This window comes from Ambystoma mexicanum, chromosome 14, assembly GCF_040938575.1.
Source record: "Ambystoma mexicanum isolate Mex_15411 chromosome 14, UKY_AmexF1_1, whole genome shotgun sequence".
Taxonomy (NCBI): domain Eukaryota; kingdom Metazoa; phylum Chordata; class Amphibia; order Caudata; family Ambystomatidae; genus Ambystoma; species Ambystoma mexicanum.
Genome location: NC_090940.1, coordinates 156,513,641 through 156,528,641, shown reverse-complemented (window position 1 = coordinate 156,528,641; position 15,001 = coordinate 156,513,641). Strand labels below are relative to the sequence as shown.

The window sequence follows — 15,001 nt, the reverse complement described above, 5'->3', positions numbered from 1 at the left end:
GCACACCAGTCCTGGATAGCAGAAAGACAGTCAGGGATGAGGGAAGGAGATGAGGAGGCCGAGGGTAGCCCGAAAATGAGCTGGGTATCATCCGCATAGCACTGAAAGTTGGGGCAGAGAGCGGCGATGCGGTGGGAGAGAAGTGCCAGATACTGGTTGAACAGCCAGGGAGAGAGGTTAGATCCCTGGGGGACACCACAGGTAGAGAAAAAGATGTCAGAGAGGAAAGACCCCAGTTGTACCTGGGAGGGTCGATTTGAGAGGAAAGAGGTCAGCCACGCCAGAGCCTGACCAGTGATACCCAGGTTATCATGGAGACGGTTGAGCAGGATGGTATGGTTGACAGTATCAAAGGCAGAAGAGAGATCAAGCAAAATAAGAACACATGGAGTGTTGGAGTCAAGGTTCGAGAGCAGGTCCTCACGATGTTCAGGAGAGCAGTTTCCGTGCTTCTGGCAGCTCTGAAGCCAGACTGATGGTCATGAAGACTACCAACAGATTCAGCATGGAGATTAAGCTGGGAGATGGCCAGTTTCTCAGGAGCTTGCCCAGGAAGGGAGTGATAGAGATTGGGCGATAGTTAGCTGGGCAGGAGGGGTCAGAAGTGGGTTTCTTAAGAAGGGGGGTGCACCAGGGAGTGCTTGAGAGGTGATGGGAAGACTCCAGAGGTGAAGGAGTGATTGCAGAAGTCTGCAAGGGCAGGAGCCAAGGAGTCGATGTGGTCCTTGATAGTTTTGGAGGAACAGGGGTGGACCTGTTTTGACAAGACTTTCATAGATCGGACTTGTCTCGAAAACTCGTCAGCAGAAAAAAGGGGAAAGGCAGAGAAGGGGAGAGGAGGGGTGGCTGCAGAAGGGCCAGAGGAAGAGCATGGAATAGAGGGGGGGAGGTGATAGGAGGAGAGTGAGGACAGGATGTCCTGAGTTTTTTAAATGAAGTGAGAGGCCAGTGCTGTGCAGAGGGCCTGGGAGGGGACAGGAGAGGTAGAGACTGCAGCAGGATTGGCCAGCTCCTTGCAGATTTTAAAGAGTTCGGCCGAATTGTTAGATGCCGCAGAGATGCGGGCTTGGATGAGGGCTCTCTTCTTGGAGAGAACGGAGAGCCGGTATTGCCTTTGGAGCAGGCGACAGGCCAGTTTGTCAGAGGATGAACATGAAGCACGCCATTTCCTCTCTGCCACCCTGCACTTGCTTTTAAGGGTGATGAGATCTGAGTCATACCAGGAGTTACATTTGGCTTTGGGCTTCAGGCGGATTCTCATGACAGGGGCAAGAATGCAAAAGTATCAGATATAGCAGAGTGGAGAGGGCTGTGTCAGGGTGGGAGTCAGCCGAAAGGGGAGAAGGTGGCGAGAAGGTGGCAGCGAAAGCCTCAACTGACATGTGCTTCATGGGTCGGATGACCGAGAAGGAAGGTGGCAGTGAAGAGGGTGGCTTAGCCTGTGGGGTAGGGAAGGTGAGGTGGGAGGAAAGGAGAAAGTGATCACTCCAAGAGAGAGGAGTAGAGAGAGGGACAGAGAGGGGAAGGTCAGAGGAGATCAGAGCATCAAGAGTGTGCCCTGCAGAATGAGTCGGCCCAGACGGGAGAATAGAGAGTGAGAGAGAGTCACAGAGGTCACGAAGGAGTCCAGAGGGGGGAGAGGAGGCATCCAGGTGGATGTTGAAGTCTCCAAGAAGGAGGAGTTGAGTGGTTGAGGACAGGAGTGAGGAGGAGAGGTCCGCCCACTCAGGGAGAAAGGAGGAAATTTGACCAGGTGGCCGATGGACAGCAGCCTTAATGGTGGCACTGCCCCTCGCCAGCTGGGGAGGGGCAGTGTCACCATTAAGGCTGAAAGGGTGAGGCCACTGGAAGCAGAGGCCTTTTTCCAAAAGACTGAAACTCCCGTGAATGCGCGAGAGCTTCAGTATTTAGAAAGCAAGGCCTCTGCTTCCAGCAGCTTCACGTGTTCTCCATAATGGTGGCGCCGGCCCACGGGCATCAATTGATTAAAGGGATGCCTCGCAGGTGCGGCGCCACCATTATGGCTGAAAGGCATTTTTTTCTGAAGCTTGCAGCTCTCGCACAAGAGCGAGAGCTTCAAGCTGTACAAAATAAAGCCTTTTCGTGTAGTGGCTGGGGCTGCCGGGGGAGATTAGTGGGCCCGGCAGGGCCCTGCCTCAAAACGAAATTTCAGAGCCTGCCGCGGCCCAGCCCTGGCAGGCCCCGGCCCACATAAAGCCCTGGGAGTAATACCTCGACCGAATGGTCTGTTTCAGCATTTGCATATTGACTATGTCAATATGCTGCAAACATGTAATGGATATAGGTATCTAATAGTGGTTGTGTGCCCCTTCTCCAGGTGGATCAAAGCAGGTCTGTGTGCACAACCTGACGCCACTTGCATAGCAAAGTTTTTAGTATGCAAAGTTTTCCCAAAGTTGGGTATGTGTGAAGTACTAAGATCCGATAATGTGCCATATTCTTTCAATGAGCTATTTGAACAAAAAGGGCTTTTATTAAGTGTAAAACACAAGTTCTCTTTTGCGTATCAACCACAACCGAACAGGATATGTGAGAGACTCAACAGCCTCCTCAAAAAGTGGATTTCCAAGATTAAATTGACTTTGAAAAAGGGATGACTGTATTGCCTTCCCCTGTCCGTATATGCCCTTCGGAATCAGCCAGTGTCAGACCACCACCTCAACCTGCACGAGCTAGTAATAGGGCGTCAAATGAGAATGCCCCTTACACCTCTGTTTAGGATCAGGAGTGATGCCCAGAGTGTAGCCAAAACTCTAGGTGATGAGATGCATGATTATTTGACATGTATGACTACCAGTATTTATTTCATTTCAGATCAAGTCAAGCATTGGGGAGGAAGGTCTACGAACACGAAAGAAGCTAATTTAGTGACTAATCCAAGTGAACTATTACCACCACCTATTTTATGTGTTGGGGACCTGATTCTGATTACAAACTTCACCCGGAAGTGGAATGAGCCTCGATTCAATGGTCCTGTCCTTGTTGAGGAAGTTTCCCCTTCTGCTCTTAAGGTTTCGGGAAGACGAGCTTGGCTGCAACTGAACGACGTGAAGGTTTATAAAGGCAAGACCCTCCCTCCCACCGTTGCTGATCCAGAAGCAAGAAAAGAAGAACAATTTCCATGTGTGCATACCCAATAGATGAGCACAAAAAAGGATGATGAGTAACCAAGTGATTAACAAGCATTTTATTTGGACTGGAATTCAATAGACACTCCTTATATATTTTAGATATTTTAGCAGGGAGTGCAAGGACTTGCAGAGAAATTCCAGAGTTTGAAATGAACTTTTAGAAATATATTGAAGCAGTGAATAATGCATCATAATTATGCCTAAATGTCATTTCCTGATCAGAAATTGGAAGAGAGCTCAATATCCAGATTCATTCTGTGGAGAATATCTGTTTTAAGTGATCAAAATACATGATACCTGCCAATAGTGATTTTCATTTACTTGTGGTTGCTGCCTTTGTGTTCATACTTCAATCTTACATTGCTCTTGTTAGAAGAGATGTTAATATTCGCACTTTTTTACAGGATCCTAAAAATGGTCCAATGATAAGAAGATTCCTTATTGCTATAGAGTAACAAATTGTACAGTTTCAAATGTGAAGGAAACTCAATGATTGTATTCAAAATGATTAATACAGAAGATTTGTATTTGTATTTATTGTTTTATATAGCGCCTTAATCCAAGGTGCTTTACAGTTAACAACAAGAATACATAAACATGGAACAGTAGAAGCATTAACAGTAAAAATGAACCAAACCAGAAAATTGGCATGTACAACAATTTGCATGAGAAAAGGGGAAAGGAGAGGAAGGGGGTGAGTGGAAGGAGTGAAGAGGGAGAGAAAGTAGTGAGTAGAGTGAGTAGTAGAAGGAAGGAGAATTTAGAAGAGAAGGGGAAAGATAAAGAGAACAAAGGTAAGGGTACTAGAGGGAGGGAGAGAAGGGTGAGAGGGGTAAGAAAGTCAGGGAGGGGAATGAATAAGGGGTGATTTCAAAGAGGAGCGGAAGGAGGAATAGGTGAGGGAGGAGCGGATAGTAAAAGGTAAGGGGTTCCAGTGTAAGGGGGCAAGGAGCTGAAAAGAGCGGAAACGAGAGGAGACACAAGGGGCTTGCGGGACCGAGAGTAAGAAAAGGTCAGCAGAACGAAGAGAGCAAGAGGGGGTGTTGAATGAGAGAAGAGAGGAGAGGTAAGGAGGAGCAAAGTTGTGAAGAGATTTAAAGACAAGACAAAAGATGTGAAATTTAAGCTGGGAGTGGAAAGGAAGCCAACCTAAGTGAGAAAGGGAATTGGATATAGAGTCGTGAGGGGAGAGAAGACAGAGGATGCGGAAGAGAAGACAGAAGAGAAAAGATGATATGAATATAGAGATTACAAGTCCAGCAAGCAGAGGGATGGCACGAAAATGGTTGTCCAGATTTCTATGCATAATATATATTTTCATGATTGTTCTGTGTATCTTTTTGTTCCTTACATTTCACAGTCACTATTATCCTAATTGTTCTAGTGAAGAAAGAGCTCCCAGGATTCTCCCCGCTATGAGTACTAATGAGGGCAATTTCCTTGATCTCTATGGGTATGTTAGGAGACATAAAAGAGATGCAGAGGAAGATAATGAAGGGATAAATACCTATCTAGATAATTCAGCTCACTTGGGGAATAACATATGGTATCAACACATGAAAAAAGTGGGGGAAAGAGCATCTGATGAGAGTTGCTATGTCTGCTCTCTCATCCCCTATGCCAAGAATACAGTAAGGACTTTCATTTTGAAGGAGGTATCAGCATACGATGCAATATGCCTCAGCCATCTTGCAGCATGTACTACTCGAGGACAGTTCCAAGGAAGTTGGGCAACCTTGCAATGGAGATCAAGATGGTTGTTTCCATACAAGGATGACTATATCAAGAACATACGAATGGGGAAGAAGCCTTGATGGAAAAACAAAATGCTTATGTATCCTGCTGCAGGACAGGATGAGGTGATCATTGAAAAAATTAAGAGAATTAATTTTCCTTATGTGACAGAAATAGCAGGATTGCCTGGATGTTGGGAACAAACACAACCATTGATCTATGGATGAGTGCATACCAAGAAGGGATGGGACGAAGGAATTATGTCCTGTGCAGCTCATCTGCAGAAAACAGAATACGTACAAGAAGTGCAGAGAGTGAATGATGGATGCTTAAAGTCATGGGCCAAGCACTCCAAGTTACTGACATGGTAGAAGACGAATCAGGCCCAGTAGTTGTAATCCCATTGGTAATGCCACAATATGTTTCCGAAGCCATGGAAAGAACCACATGGTGTATAATAAAGGATGCAAAACCACAATTGATGTTCCTGGAATGAGAGAAGGGACAGCTGTCCTTATGGATCAATATTGGGCTTGTGGATCTAGAGCCTATATAAAGTTGCCCAATGATTAGGGCGGAGTGTGTTCCCCGGTGATCATCCATGTTTCAGCATTAGTGATTCCTCAGAGTGATCTAAACATTGGAGAATTTCCAAAAGTCGATGACCATTTGAGAAAAGGAAGATCACTTGAACTCCGACGGACAAAAGAAAAAATTATTTCTCAGCCAAGTCAATAACATCGTATGAAACCATTCCTGAGGAGCACAAGTTGTTCAGTAAGACTTCTATGATAATGAAAGCTATATTTATGCCTGGAATTCAAACAGTGGCAAACACCAAATGGTTGCAAATCACCAGATGGGAGCTTCTGCAGACAGTCAATGCTACCATAAAAGGATTCAACGCCATTAAAGAACAGCTGAGGGCCATACGATTGCGGACCTTCTAGAATAGATATGTCATTGATATGATCACAGTGATTGGAGGAGGAGCTTGCGCCAAAATTGGGCCATTATGTTGCAAATTTACACCTTCTCACAATGACCAGAATGGGACCTGGTCAGAGGCCATATCTATGTTGACAGACCTACATACTAAGATGGAAGACGAGACAGGTGACATTGAAGATGACAGTTGGTTTACCTTCTTGTTTTCATGGATCCCTCAGTGGTTGGCAAATTTATTCAAGGTTCTTGGAGTAATACTGGTGCTAGTAATGTTTGGACTCTGTATAGTCAGGATGATGATTGCCCAATGCAAGAAAATGGCAAATAGGGTACTAAGAATGAATATCATGATTGATGCCAAAGATGGACTAAATATCAAGGAGCTAACTGATGATGCTGTCAGAGAATACATAAAGGATATCATTGTAGCACCTGAGGGAACAAAGTTTCTGTATCCAAAGAATCAAAAGAAGTATGTGGTATGATGGGTCTATTGTACCCTGAATGGACAATATAACTACATGACTTGGAGTGTAGATGAACATGTCAAATCAGCAGGCACCCTGAGCCTGGGGGGAGTGATGAAAATGTGGACACCTAAGAAACACTACTTCAAGAGAAAATACCAGGATGTAGAAACACTCGAGGAGGTGGTCGAGTACTCGACCAGAGGGGGGAATGTAGAGAAGCAGCTGCATGACTCTGCAGGAAGCCCTGCCCCCTTCTTCCCAGATGTTGAAGACCTGAAACCGTGCCATGTTTGACACCAGCCATTGTGCCAATACTGCAGCGTGTGTTCGAAAGAAGATACCCGTTGAGAAAACCCTACCGAATGTATCCTCAAAGTGATGACAACTTAAGGGAGGACCTCCCTGAAGGAATGTGAGAAAGAGCAAGAAAAAGAAGCTAGTGACGTCACAAAACGTATGCACAACATCCCGAGATACTGACTGAAGAGAAGGTATAGTCCCTAAAGAAACTAATGACAAAGTAAAGAATCAAGTGAACTTTTAAATACAACGAAAAAAATTACTTGTACACAAAGTGCTGTAGAAAATCAACCATTCAATAAATGTACAGATGCTGAAACGCAAGGTAGACCAAGTCATCATAGAAGCTGGCTATATTAAGTGAATAGCACGCCGGCAAGCCTCCATTATATAGAAGCTGGACATCGGTATCATGAATTTAGTAAGCCAGGAGCCATAAAACGGGAAGGGAAAACTGTGTTGCAGCAAGAATAAGCAGAATCGTGGAGCTACAAGACGGGGCTGACTGGCCTGGAGACAAGACTGAAGCAGCCAAGGTCAGCAATCTATTCTGGAAAGGAGCGGATGTGCGGAGGATGAATCATCCCTTGTTAAGGTGCAAAGAAAGAACACCAAGCGTGTCAAGTTTAATTAATAACCTGCAAAATGGACCAACTCATGGTCTCCTGTCACATGAGCCAAGGATGAAAATAAAGTTTGAACTTGGAGTCCCAGAACACTATAGTGAGTGCTCTTACTCCCATGCATTTTTGCAAAGCCAAGTTCAAAGAAAATCTTCATGGGAGAAGGCATGGGCGATGAGAGATGGTGGGCTAATTGGGTGGTGGGATAGCATCATGCCACATCTCCTTGCACCTGGGTCTGAGCTTACGTGCTGCTAAGTGAACCGAATGGTCCAGAAGTGACACAAGCGTGCCAACCATTTCTATTGGTCCACATAACAAAGGACCTTATTGTTTGAAGACCAATGAGAAACTGTGTATCTAATATTTCTGAAGATGACATGCTTTAGAGGTAGGCACCTGTTGTCCACCTGAAAGTGGACAGCCAATCACAATCCTAGTCCCTATAGAAAGATATACTTAGATGTTTCCTGTAGCCAAACCCGACCCTTGATAGGTTTTTAATTATTGCCACGTAGTATGACGTCACCTGTGACCTATTTTTGGTATAAAAGACTATGTTTTGTGTAAAGATCGCTGAGAGACTGAGTATACATCCGTTGTTGTTCGTTGTAAACTCCCTGTTTTAGATCATTGTTAATAAAACAGTACTTTGCCATCTTCCTGAGTTGGTTCGGTTATTTGGACTCAGAATTATTCTATATGACCCATCCATGGCATATGCACGTTCCTAAAGGGCCCTAAGCTCATATTACATATGACTCAGAACAATCTCTGCCAGGGGTAGGGGCGGAGGTGAGTGGGGGTGGTGGGTGGTGTGAGCACTGTAGGGGACTGCCTGGGGGTTGTGGCAGAGGTAAAGGGGGTAAGGGGAGGGGGTGTACTGGCAGGGGACTACCTGGGGTAGTGGGCAGAGGTCAGGGGGCGTGGTGTCCGGACTTGAGGGGGCTGCTGTGACTTAAGGGCATAGGCCAACAATTTAGGTGCCTTGAAATTAGGGGTGACGGTCTGCAGTTTCACTGGGGTGCTGCCTAGAATTGCGTGGGGACTGCATGCAGTTTTACCGGGTGCTGCTTTGAGTTGCGGGGGGACGGCATGCAGCTTCCGCGGGGTTCTGCCTTGAGTTACGGGTTGACGGTCTTTCTCCGGGGTGCTGCCTTGAATTGTGTGGGGACTGCATGCAGTTTTTCCAGGGTGCTGTTTTGAGTTGCGGGGGACAGCATGCAGTTTCACCGGGTTGCTGCTTTGAGTTGTGGGCGACAGCACATAGTTTCTATGTGGTGCTGCCTTGAGTTACAGATTGACAGTCTGCAGTTTCTCTGGGGTGGTGCCTTGAGTTGTGTGGGTGATGCACAGAGTTTTGACCGAGTACTGCATGGTGGGGCAAAGGTATGCGCAAATGTTGTTAGTTGGCAATGGTTTTTTGACTGGTCAGGGGCGTGCTGTGGGCCTTCCAATGCGCAACTCCATTTTCATTGCGCCTCGGGTTACTTTGCGCTTTTGGTTCCATGAATATGCGTATCGCGCAGCAAAACTCTTACGCGCAAAGTTGTTTTAGGCAGAGACTTTGCATTTTTTTTATTAATCTTATCAGGCCCTTTGTAAGTCACTGTCTCAACCGCCCCTGCCCTCCCTACCCACAAACCAACCCCCTCCATCCCCCAACGAAAACACGCTTTGCTTTTGGCTGTATTCGGTTTGCTTTGGATTCTCTTGCGAGAATTCTAATGTTACGTATGGATCACTTTTCCCGCTCAAAAGATAAGCATGCGTCTTAAAACCCAGTCCTGCAGAAAGGAAGTACACACTGAAACTGGGTTTCTTGCAGCAGAGGGCGCTGAACAGTGAGTGCGTTAGGACCTGATGGCGGCCGGCGGCCCTCAGATTGGTCCCACTGTATAAACCGCTCAGCAGCAGAGCTTCTGCAGAGTGAGGCGGACAGGGCGGGAGGAAGCGGACTCTGGCACCGCACCGGCGCACGATGGGACGCAGTGCGCGCAGTGGGGCCCCTTGCACCTGCAGCCAGTCTACGGGGAGCCGCACACACGTGACCAGCCCTCTCCAGCTGCTGTTCTGGGCCAGCACACTGGGTAAGACCCGCATCTATAACTTGACAGCATCGCTCCATCACCCTGGAACACTGTAAACTAGTGCGCATCACCAGCCCCCTTCCCCGAAGTGCGCGCAGCCTTGTGGACAGCATGCCGGGCCCGCGAGCGACAACTGTGCGGTGTTCCTGTCCCCACGCAATGTCTTGTGATGCCAGCCGGCATCCTGCCAGCAGTTCCAGACTGTTTGGACCGGTTGGCACCTGGGATGCACATTTTTCAGAGAACACGTGTGTTGCACTGCTCAACCTGTTGCCTGTCCGAGGAGGGGTCTGCGCCGCGCAAGTTTTTTTTGGAGGGCCCGTCTCATTGAAGTCAATGGCGAGGAGGCGTTTTTGTGGGGGAGTGATCGGGCATGGGGGCAGTTTTGTCTACGGGATGCCCCCGTTTGGAGGGTGACGATGGTTCCCAGGAAGTTGACGCACCCCGCATTCGGGGCGTTTGCGAGTTGTGCAACTGTGTATGCATGCATCCTTCACCTGTTTGAGTCCGGGGACACATTTGCCGGGGTGGGGGGCACTGGAGCTTTAGACGGCAATGCTCCTAAGAGACCCCCCCCCCAAATCCCCCTGGTGTCTCCATTCACGGTCTTCCAGGCGCATATCGGGGGCATTTCGGCTCTCTTTTTGAAGCATTAATCGAGCTATCCAGGGCGCAAAGTGGCACCGTTTCAGCGTGTGGGTGAGGCTTACAATGGGAGCCTAAATAGGGTGGCGGGTGGCTCGCCGCCACCGGGGCGTACTTCACTGCTCGTTAAGGCGAGTGAGCAGGGAAGCGCATCACACACCATGGCATCGCCCCGGTAGTTGTGCATCAACAACAGCAGCTTTTGCAAAATAGCGCCTTGAATAGTACCTGATGCCAATAGCGGCACTTCGATCAAAATAACTTATAGAAAGCAGGCATCAATGTTGCATAGGGCGAGTACGGTGTGCCATTCAATGCCAGCCTTTGTAGGGAGGTGGGGAAAGAGCGAGGGGGGACTATGTGTGTTGCCTGTATACAGGGGGGGGGGCTATATGTGTTGCCTGTATACTGCAGGGGGGACTATGTGTTGCATGTATACTGCAGGGGGGCTATATGTGTTGCCTGTGTACTGCAGGCGCGGGCTATATGTGTAGCCTGTATACTGCAGGGGGGCTATATGTGTTGTCTGTATACTGCAAGGGGGCTATATGTGCTGCCTGTATACTGCAGGGGGGCTATATGTGTAGCCTGTATACTGCAGGGGGGTCTATGTGTTGCCTGTATACTGCGGGGGGGCTATATGTGTAGCCTGTGTACTGCCAGGGGGCTATATGTGTTGCCTGTATACTGCAGGGGGGGCTATATGGGTAGCCTGCATACTGCAGGGGGCTATATGTGTTGCCTGTACACTGCATGGGGGGCTATATGTGTAGCCTGTGTACTGCAGGGGGCGCTGTATGTGTTGCCTGTATACTGCAGGGGGGGCTATATGTGTAGCCTGTATACTGCAGGGGGCTATACGTGTAGCCTGTATACTGCAGGGGGCTATATGGGTAGCCTGTATACTGCAGGAGGGGCTATATTTGTAGCCTGTATACTGCAAGGGGGGGCTATATGTGTTGCCTGTATACTGGGGGGGCTATAAGTGTAGCCTGTATACTGCAGGGGGGGGCTATATGTGTAGCCTGTGTACTGTCGGGGGGGCTATATGTGTAGCCTGTATACTGCATGGGGGGCTATATGTGTAGCCTGTATACTGCAGTGGGGGCTATATGTGTTGCCTGTATACTGCAGGGGGGGCTATATGGGTAGCCTGCATACTGCAGGGGGCTATATGGGTAGTCTGTATACTGCAGGAGGGGCTATATTTGTAGCCTGTATACTGCAAGGGGGCTATATGTGTTGCCTGTATACTGCAGGGGGGCTATATGTGTAGCCTGTGTACTGCAGGGGGGGCTATATGTGTTGCCTGTATACTGCAGAGGGGGGCTATATGTGTAGCCTGTATACTGCAGGGGGACTATACGTGTAGCCTGTATACTGCATGGGGGTATATGTGTAGCCTGTATACTGCAGTGGGGGCTATACGTGTAGCCTGTATACTGCATGGGGGGCTATATGTGTTGCCTGTATACTGCAGGGGGCTAAATGGGTAGCCTGTGTACTGCAGGGGGCTATATGGGTAGCCTGTATACTGCAGGAGGGGCTATATTTGTAGCCTGTATACTGCAGGGGGTTATATGTGTAGCCTGTATACTGCAGGGGGGCTACATGGGTAGACTGTATACTGCATGGGGGTTATATGTGAAGCCTGTATACTGCATGGGGGTTATATGTGTAGCCTGTATACTGCAGTACGTGTGTTCACCTTGCACTCACATAAACAGGAACACGGGCTTCTCTTGTTCTGCAATATTTCTGTTCTATTTTATAAACTATTTTGCGCGCCTTATTATTGAATACGATATTTGTTCAAGCTCGTTTTAGTGTAAACCGCATATGGGGAGGGGTTGGGGTTATACAGATAACCCCATAAATATGTGAACCCACAGTGGTGCTTGCTTTGTCGCACTGCCACTGTTGTCCTCTTCGTAATCGGCCCTTTCTTGCTTCAACGTGTAACGTGTATGTATACAATGATTGTACTGTACTAAACGACAACACAATACACATTCTAGTGCTGAGTGTGGCGCGCCACTGGAAGGCTGAGGTACGAGGGTACTGAGGCGACGCAGCGCTGGGTGACTGAGGTACGAGGGTACTGAGGGTGAAGCAGCACTGGGTGACTGAGGTACGATGGTACTGAGGTGAGGCAGCCCTGGGTGATTGAGGTAGGATGGTACTGAGGCGACGCAGCACAGGGTGACTGAGGTACGAGGGTACTGAGGCGACGCAGCACTGGGTGAATGAGGTACGATGGTACTGAGGGTGAAGCAGCACTGGAAGGTTGAGGAGCACTGGTACTGAGGTGAGACAGCCCTGGGCGATTGAGGTACGATGGCAATAGTGGTGTAAACGCACTGGGGCTTGAGGTAAAGGGGTGCTAAGGGGAAGAAGTTCTGGTGGCCGAGGTACGGGGTGCTTGCTGAGGGCGAAGCAGTACTGGGGGGTCGTGTTCCCGTTTCGGTACCTGGCGCCCCTATGAAGTCCCCTCTCCCCCGCAGCCCGTCCTTTCCCCGTGGAGCAGGGCCTTGGAGGGAGGAGGGCAGCATCTCAGTGACCACCTTGGGTCTGGACTTCTGGGGGGGGGGGATTCCTCAGCGCGTGCCTCCAAACTGGCAGGTGCCCGCGTTGTCCTGGCGGGGGCAGTGCCGTGTCCAGACTCTTTTGACTGGAGTGGCCCGAGTGGGGCCCTGAGTGACCTATGCAGGAGTGGCGTGAAGTACGAGCACACGTACACATAATGATCAAGGGTGGCATCTGGGGTAACCAATCAGATTGCAGGGGTAGCCCGTGCCACCCCAGGCCTCTCCACTGGATTGAGGTGGGCGCTCTCTAGCTCACTGCCTGCCACTTTCAGTCACTGCGCTGCAAGCGGACTCTCTCTCCCCCACCCCCCTGATTTTCACCAGCTGCGGGCGCTGCCAATCCTCCGCGGCCATGTTACTGGTAGTAGCAAATGGCGTCGCTAGGGGTGGGCAAAAGGGGTCAGTCTGACAGTCCCTCCCCCCAATCCAACTGGCCTTGCCCTCAGCCCCTGTGTCAAAGGACACTCTTCAGCAGCCAGCCTGCACTCACGCTTTCTAAGCTCGTGTGTTTGCTTAGCCGGCCCTTTCTTCTGGCCCGAGGCAGGCCCAGGGGATACGTGGGCCACGAACATGAGCGGGGCAGGGGTCATCTGTTAACAAACGGGATTGCCATACACTGGGCACACTGGTTTTCTAAATGCTCCGCTTACACTTCAACACGAAACAGTCAAAAATCAATTTCTTAAACCTTAAAAGACACCGGTTGATTTCTTTAATCTGTATTCAGGTTTTTTTTGGGAATACCCCACAAAAACCTTGCCATCCTTTGAGTACTTCATCCTAGGGTACCCTTCTAATGTGTTGGCTTATCCCACTGCTCCATCGAACTTGAAGGCTTCTATCGCGCTCACAGCGGCTGGCAGGAAACTGGGCTGTGGGTTCATGCCAGCCAAGTTTGGATTTTCATTATAGGGGCAGACCTGTCTTCACCACCACCACCGCGGATACGAGTTAGCGACCAGCCCACCCCTTTTACAGCACATACACGAAGGAATTATTTTCCAAAAGCCACAGTATTTACCAGCAGCATGAAGTAAATAACATCTCAGCAGCAGCGCTCAACCCGCTGAGCTACCCTGGTAGCGTTCTGCTTTTGAACACATCAACCACTCTACATCAAGGTATTCTACATTGGGTGTGGACCCCCGATTGTGCCTCAAATCACCACGGCGCAGTTAATGTATGAGGTTAAAGCCGACAGTGTTTCATCTCCAGCCACAATGACTGCAAAGTCCCATTTAGGATGGGCAGCCAGAAAGTGAGAACTGCTGTAAACATCTCTAGCCTCTTGCCCACATTTCTAATGCACTCATTGTAATGTATTTCTTATATAGCGCTACACACTCATGGGTCTCATACCACTCAAATAACAGAAGGCATTATTATCCCAGAGTGGTACTCATTTTATTGACCTCGATGGATGAAAGGCTGAGTTGACCCTGCTGGGATTCGAACCTGGCACAGTAGGCTGCACACAGATATCATGGGCGAGCGCTTAGCTCGCTGTGCAATCTAATCTACTAAGCACTCAGTTGCTCTCCTTTCCCTACTGTAGACATGCCGACGGATCTTATCTCATCTGTTAAACGGATTGCTGTTAAATATACTGGGCCTCATTACAACTCCGGTAGTAGCCGTGCCGGTAATACCGGCAGGCTGCCGCCAGAGCTGTCATTTTTTCTGGCGCCTGACTTCACAGAATCAGTGGGGCATTACAGCCCCAGCGGTACGTGAAGTCAGGCGCCGGAAAATGTTACTCCCCATTCCCAATGAGTCCCATTGGACTCAATGGGAATGGGTAGGACGGAAGCACCGGGACAGTGTGCAACAGTGCCGGTGCTTCCGGCAAAGTCTGTGAGTGGCTGCTGTCCTGCTCGCCAGACAGGACCGCAGCCGCTCACAGAACTCAGAGTGTACCGGTCCGGTAACAACGGTGCCGGTACGCTTACCGGCACCGTTGTTACCGGACCGGCACACTCGTAATGGGGCCCACTGTATCCGAAGCTGGGCTCTGGGAGATGTCAGTTTTAGTTAAAAGCATGGGGCCTCTTGCTGAGTGCATACTATTCGGTGGTTGAATAATGAGTGATGGTTCCTCGTAAAGGTATGCTGCCTCTTACGTGTATGCATACCATGCATAAAAACAAGCTGCATGACTGCATCAAACAATGACTAAGAGCTGGTGACTATAACACATTTATAAACATTGGTAAGAATAAAGACGTCTCAAATTAGCCCCTGCAATCTGTGAGATGCTAAACCTATTCCTATCATCACATTGCATTATGGTACTAATAAACCCAGCTTTTGTAGTCTGAAACTAAAGTGACAATGGGCCTCATTCTGAGGGTGGCGGTCTGGAAATAAGGGTGCCGGTCGCACCGTACCGGTACCCTTTCCAGACCGCCACACTCCATCTCTGCCTTCCTGGGTCTTTGCAACCGGCAGGTG

At 49.0% G+C, this 15,001-nt stretch overlaps 1 protein-coding gene across 1 annotated transcript in view; it reads left to right on the top strand.

Moving 5' to 3' along the window:
- Positions 1-9,166: 9,166 nt before the first annotated feature.
- Positions 9,167-15,001, top strand: part of LTK (leukocyte receptor tyrosine kinase) — a 621,554-nt gene continuing 615,719 nt past the window's right edge. The window contains exon 1 of the mRNA XM_069638785.1: positions 9,167-9,317. Coding sequence (XP_069494886.1) covers positions 9,209-9,317 — 109 coding nt within the window. The 5' untranslated portion in view covers positions 9,167-9,208. The remainder of the gene's footprint in view (positions 9,318-15,001) is intronic.